Source organism: Phaseolus vulgaris, chromosome 6 (assembly GCF_051622355.1).
Source record: "Phaseolus vulgaris cultivar YP4 chromosome 6, ASM5162235v1, whole genome shotgun sequence".
Taxonomy (NCBI): Eukaryota; Viridiplantae; Streptophyta; class Magnoliopsida; order Fabales; family Fabaceae; genus Phaseolus; species Phaseolus vulgaris.
Genome location: NC_143503.1, coordinates 28,940,934 through 28,947,705, shown reverse-complemented (window position 1 = coordinate 28,947,705; position 6,772 = coordinate 28,940,934). Strand labels below are relative to the sequence as shown.

Below are 6,772 nucleotides of genomic sequence, written 5' to 3'. Positions count from 1 at the left end.
AAGACCTCTCGGTTTTTGTAATAGAACCTTTCGGTTTTTTATAAGACCTCTCGGTTTTTGTATTCTGCCAACCTTTCGGACTATAACTTTTCGACTTCTTAAATAAGAACTCCGTTGATTGAGATTTGATTTGAATGAAACACACTCGAGAGAGGGATTTCACCTGGAGTGAAAGCATCTTGATCCGAGAGGCTTGAAGTACGAGATACACTCTCGGAAGGGATTTCACCTGGAGTGAAAACATCTTGATCCGAGAGGCTTGAAGTACGAGATACACTCTCGGAAGGGATTTCACCTGGAGTGAAAACATCTTGATCCGAGAGGCTTGAAGTACGAGATACACTCTCGGGAGGGATTTCACCTGAAGTGAAAACATCCTAGACCGAGAGGTTTGAAGTACGAGATACACTCTCGGGAGGGATTTCACCTGAAGTGAAAGCATCCAAGACCGAGAGGTTTGAAGAACGAGATACACTCTCGGGAGGGATTTCACCTGAAGTATCCAGGATCGAGAGGTTTGAAGAACGATATACACTCTCGGGAGGGATTTCACCTGGAGTGAAAACATCTTGATCCGAGAAGCTTGAAGAACGAGATACACTCTCGGGAGGGATTTCACTTGAAGTAAAAGCATCCAGGACCGAGAGGTTTGAAGAACGAGATACACTCGGGAGGGATTTCACCTGGAGTGAAAACATCCTGGACCGAGAGGTTTGAAGTACGAGATACACTCTCGGGAGGGATTTCACTTGAAGTGAAAGCATCCAGGACCGAGAGGTTTGAAGAACGAGATACACTCTCGGGAGGGATTTCACTTGGAGTGAAAACATCTTGATCCGAGAAGCTTGAAGAACGAGATACACTCTCGGGAGGGATTTCACTTGAAGTAAAAGCATCCAGGACCGAGAGGTTTGAAGAACGAGATACACTCTCGGGAGGGATTTCACCTGGAGTGAAAACATCCTGGACCGAGAGGTTTGAAGTACGAGATACACTCTCGGGAGGGATTTCACTTGAAGTGAAAGCATCCAGGACCGAGAGGTTTGAAGAACGAGATACACTCTCGGGAGGGATTTCACTTGAAGTAAAAGCATCCAGGACCGAGAGGTTTGAAGAACGAGATACACTCTCGGGAGGGATTTCACCTGGAGTGAAAACATCCTGGACCGAGAGGTTTGAAGTACGAGATACACTCTCGGGAGGGATTTCACTTGAAGTGAAAGCATCCAGGACCGAGAGGTTTGAAGTATGCGAAACATTGATGAATTTAACAGTTTGACTCTTCATATGAATAACTTCTTCATTAAGTGTTTCAATCTTGAATACGACTTTCTTTATACATGAAAAATCATCCTTGACCGAAAGGTTTTACATACAACGATGAGTGTTTAACTGCCTTGGACTTTGTCTGCTCCTTATCCCTCCATCTCTAACAAAGCGTTTCAACTGCCCAACTTGAATCAATTCTTCAATTCTATCTTTCAAAGCTACACATTCTTCTGTATGACGACCATGATTCTTGTGGTATTGGCAATGTTTACTCTGATATGCTCTTTTTGAAGTTCTTTCCTTCTTTGGTGGTGGGATTATCTTTACTGCCATTGCTTATTGTAAGATTCTTGCTCAATTACTACTCAACGGTGTATATTGTTGAAACTTTCGGCTACGAAATTATTCTCTTCCTTTTCTAAACGAATGTCCTCCTTCCTTTTCACTTATCTTCTAATCATTTCCATCCGCCCTCGAAATTCTCTCAACTCTTCCATCTGCATAAACTTTGATGCACGTTGTCTTAACTCATCAAGATTGGTTGCCAGTTTTTTGCAAAGACTGTCGGCAAATGGTCCCGGTTTCAGTGCTGTAATCATATGATGCATTGTGATTTTCGGACTGAGATTGCGGATACTTAGTGCTACCTTTCCAAAGCGCTCCATAAATGCTCTTAGGGATTCTCCCTTTTCTTGCCTTATATTCACTAAGGCAATTGATGTCAGATGATGTGGTCGGCTTGTAGCAAAATGAGCTCCAAACTTTTTTACTAAAGTGTTGAAACAATCAATGGATAACGGTGGCAACCGAGTAAACCAACTCAGAGTCCCTGCCTTCAAAGTTGTTGGGAATACTCGGCACAAAATGGCATCATTCCACGTATACAAAGTTATCTGCGTTGTGTATACTGCAATGTGTTCATCAGGATCTGTACCTCTATCATATTTCTCCATGGTAAAATTCTTCCAATTTTGGGCAGTGGGGTTTCTATAATGGCTTCGGAAAATGGATGTCTCCTAACAGATATTCCGACAAAGATAACAGAAGTCTCTGGTATTCTCTTCCTTGTAGTTTCAAATCTTTCCTCATTATGTACCATTTGGTGGATATGTGTTCTTGGTTGAACAGTTTCAAATGATGTGTTTAAAATCGTCTCTTCATTCAACTTCCTTTTCATATACGCATTCTCCGCCCTTAACATACTTAACTCCTCTTCATTGCTTTTCTTTAGTGTTTCGAACTCTTTTTGTAACTGCATGAGCATAGCCATTGACATGGAATTTTGATTATCTCTCTACTCCCCAGATTGCTCTCCACCTTGTTCTTCTCTTTGTGATTCATCTTGTGTTCAACCTTTTTCAGTTACTTCTCGGCCCCACGGTGGGCGCCAAAATGTTCTTACAACAAGGACCAAGAACACTAGAATAAGGTTGATAAGATCAACTCCTTTACAAATCTTCCGAACTTGGGCTGGACTCTCTCGGCTTCTCCTCGAGTTGGGCTCTCGGCTTCTTCTCGGGTTGGGCTCTCGCGACTTCTTCTCGAGTCGGGCTTTCGGCTTCTTCTTGGGTTGGGCTCTCGCGGCTTCTACTCGAGTTTGGCTCTCGGCTTCTTCTCGGGTTGGGCTCTCGCGACTCCTACTCGAGTTTGGCTCTCGGCTTCTTCTCGGGTTGGGCTCTCGGCTTCTTCTCCTCACAGGTGGGTGTGTGTACCTGCAAGGCGCTCCGATGCCAAAGTCAGATATAGTTTTATGTTCATCAGATCAATTGAATCTTACTTACCTCTTGAGTTGAACCTCTATTTATAAGGCTCTCTTATTGGGCTTAAGAGTTACTTGGGTCTTTTCTTTTTGCACCTAACATTTTGAAAACACACACCTGTATATTTGGGCCCATCTTATGGGCTTTGCTATAATCACTAATTTAATTTTACTTATTTACTTTTTATATTTAACCTTTCGGTTGAGACTTTCGGTACAACCTTTCGGTCGAGATTTTTGGTACAACCTTTCGGTTGACCTTTCGGCCTAGACAGTACAATAAGCATTTGTGGGTTTGGATCTTTTTTCCCGGTTTCTCCAGGTTTTAGTGTGACATCTTATCCTCTTCCGTCATACAATCTGAACATCCTCTATTTAGAAAGAAATGTTTTCGCCATATATCAGGACATATATACAATATAATCAGAGATATTGTGCAAGTAAATCAGAGTATTTATGCAATATAATAAAAAATATTATGCACATAAATCAGAGTATTTATGCAATATATTCAGGGGATATTGTGCACATAAATTAGAGTATTTATGCCTTGACGAGGTTGTTTAATGATGTTATTTCGTAGAGATTGAGAGAGTGGGCTTTGGCCCACCTTTCCTTCCTTTGGGTTTACACGTTCGATCTCTTCGACCCAAATCCTAGCAAACCTCATCGTCCCAACACCTACCAGGCCTCATCGGCCCAATTCCTGACTGTATCGGTACAATTTTGGTATTCTTTCATAAGTAAAATAAAATTTAGCAGTTACATTCGGAATAATTTTTTTTAATAAAAAAAAATATAAATAGATGCTTAGGTACTTCAATTCATTTACAACAACCTTTATTTAAGTATGAGAATATTGATATAAAAAAAATAAATTAACCTGCTTTTATCAATCTCTTGCTAAAACAAAATATTATGTAAACTAATTATATATTTTTTTAAAGTTTATATGTTTACATACAGTTTACGTAACTAGTTCTTTTGCATATTCTCACATGATCAGTAATTCAAATATATGTAAATAGGTGAATATATGTAAATAAGTGATAAAAAAAATTATAAGTCATTTAAATTTAAACATACACATAAATTAATTCACCAATCAGAATAATAATTTTTTTTTAGAAAATTTAAAATTTACCCATATTTATACCTTGATTTAAGTTACACTCAAAATTTCTACATTATATTTTTTAAAATTATTCTATTATTCTTATGATTTCAAATTCTCCAAGACACAAACCTCCATACGGTATTTTCCAGATTATACCTCCACATATTATTTCGCAGACTATTAGTGTCGATAAAACGTATCTGTTCAAAATGCTGTTCCCACACAAAGCTAATAATTACCATTCAAAAACTAAGGCAAAAAGGAGGAAAGAATTCAGGCTAACAACAGATAAACTTGTACCATTGGCACTGTAATTAGTTTTCTCCAATAAAATTCCACCAGTACGGTAAATAAACAGAAATAATACTTTCAAAACTCAAAAAATTAAACCCACTTAACAATCAACTCTAATAATATGATAATATATATTAAGATTTTAAATTAAAAACTAAAACAAATACAATTAAAATATTACTATTTTGAATTATCAATTGAAGGTGCTTTATCGTTTAGTGACACCAAATATTAATTTATTCAGTTACATGGATGTATATAGTGTTGAAAACATTGTGAGGATCGAAAAGAAAGATGTATAGGTCTTTAAATTGGGCCCCACATGCGTTATTTTCAACTCTTTCCACTGTCATTAGATGGCCGCAAATCCTTCTAAAAATTAAGAAAAAGAAAAAAGTATCTCTTTTCCATTGAGATTGGTAGCAAAACTATAACAAGGTGTAACATTCTGTTGCCGTCATCTCATCTCTATCACACTGTCATCACCCCTGAACTGACAAAAGTAAAATAAAAGCTGAGAATTTACAAGGCGAAATCATAATTGAGGGTGAAAAAGGTTGTGTTGGTTGGTCAGAAGCCAAAGCAGCGAACGTGATTGTGGTGAAGGAGAGACTTTTCGCTGTCGATGATGCCTCGAACGCTCCTAAACTCCTCGATGTGACAAGGGATGGCTATGGTTCCTTTTTGGTCGAACCCGTACTCTTCCTCTGCCTCCTTCAGAAGCTGCATGAAGAGGGGGTGAGTGAAGTACATCACTGGCACCACGAACCGTTGTTGCTCTTCTCCTTGACCCACCTTTATAGCCAAACACCCTTTCGGCACTCCTCCTCGGAACCCTTCCTTCTTCCCCTCAAAACCCTTCACTCTCTTCTCCCCACTGCGACCCATCACTGCAAAAAGAAGACAGAAAGGAGGCTGCTCTGCTTATATTATCTGAGTGTTTCTGTGTTGGTTTCTCGAAAAACCTCAAAAGAAAACAAGGAAAAAGCAGCAAAGTTGTGAGAGTATGATTGCTTCTTTGTGGAAGCAGCTAAGAGACGAATATATGAGAGAGGTTGGTACGTTAGTCATGGCTCGTACACACAACACAACAAATGGTAGAGAAACGCATCCCCAAACAACAAGAAAGACTTTATTCATATATACATGCCAGCGTGAGAGAAGTGTGTGTGTGTGAGTGTGTCACGTGCTTCTCCACTCACTTGGACTCAGCACCGTCCGATCTTGGTCACTACTGTGATCAACGGATCTTTTGTGGACCTACACAGAGTAGAAAAGAAGGCTAAGAATAGGATGCAACGCTAACCTTTCCATATCGCTTTACGTACGTACGATCAAGGACAGTTGTGCTTATCTCGGATTTGCCCCGGACTTACAAAACAATATTTTGCTAGGTGATACAAAATAAAGGTTAAACTTTACTTCGAGAGGGAAGATGAGTTTACAGTTTTTTTTTCAAAAATTAATCATCAATAAAAATTAGTAGTTATTTACTTTATTAAATGTAAAAAAAGCATGTGTTTTATATTTAATAAAAATAAATCATTAAATAGAAATCAATTTTAGAGATCAAAAATATTTAGTTGCTATATTGACTAAATTAGAGATCATTTTAGATACTAAAAAAATTATTACTTTCTATTATTGATAAATAATTTTTAAATTAGTATCTAATTAGCTACCAAGGTTTTTGCTATCAAATTTTAAAAAATTAGTATCTAAAAAAATTATTGATTTCTAAATTAGTTTTTATTATTGATAAATAGTTTGTAAATTGGTATCTAAGTAACTATCAAGATTTTAACTACCAATTATTTAGTTTTTAAATTTGATAGCAATTGGTAGCAAAAATCTTGGTAGCTAATTAGATACTAATTTAAAAATTATTTATCAATAATAGAAAGTAATACTTTTTTTAGTCTATAAAATTGTCTCTAATTTAATTATTATAACAACTAATTATTTTTCATCTTTAAAATTGATTTTGATTTAATGATTTTGTTGAAGTGATTATAAATTATTTAAATAATAAGGCTAGGTTAAAAACATTGATAACCTTTCCTTCTCTTCTTTGCTTTGTTGGGAATTTAAATACGTATTTTAATGTTACACTGAATAAAAATAAGAAAGTCTAAAAATATATAAAGATTATGAAGACTTATAAATTTATAGCTCATTTGTGGCGAATCGCTCAAGTAAATGTTTTTCGAAAAATTCGGTGATGACCAATCTAGACAAGTATAATGGTCTTTATATCATTTTTTTTTCTAACTAGAGTTTTAGGTTGTATGACAAATTTATTTCTCATCAAATTTTATAGAAAAAAAAAGAAA

The 6,772-nt window shown here is 36.8% G+C and overlaps 2 protein-coding genes across 2 annotated transcripts; both read right to left on the bottom strand.

Moving 5' to 3' along the window:
- Positions 1 to 1,715: 1,715 nt before the first annotated feature.
- Positions 1,716 to 2,222, bottom strand: LOC137833527 (uncharacterized). The gene has a single exon (XM_068641871.2). It carries the CDS (start codon positions 2,220 to 2,222, stop codon positions 1,716 to 1,718), a length of 507 nt encoding a protein of 168 aa, XP_068497972.2.
- Positions 2,223 to 4,719: 2,497 nt separating this feature from the next.
- Positions 4,720 to 5,549, bottom strand: LOC137833526 (auxin-responsive protein SAUR32). The gene has a single exon (XM_068641870.2). The coding sequence runs from the start codon at positions 5,325 to 5,327 to the stop codon at positions 5,010 to 5,012; it is 318 nt and encodes a 105-aa protein (XP_068497971.1). The 5' UTR covers positions 5,328 to 5,549; the 3' UTR covers positions 4,720 to 5,009.
- Between the last annotated feature and the right edge of the window lie 1,223 nt (positions 5,550 to 6,772).

What these genes read in the sequence shown, in the direction of transcription:
- LOC137833527 (XM_068641871.2), bottom strand. Translation starts at nt 2,222, where the DNA reads ATGGAGAAATATGATAGAGGTACAGATCCTGATGAACACATTGCAGTA.
- LOC137833526 (XM_068641870.2), bottom strand. Translation starts at nt 5,327, where the DNA reads ATGGGTCGCAGTGGGGAGAAGAGAGTGAAGGGTTTTGAGGGGAAGAAG.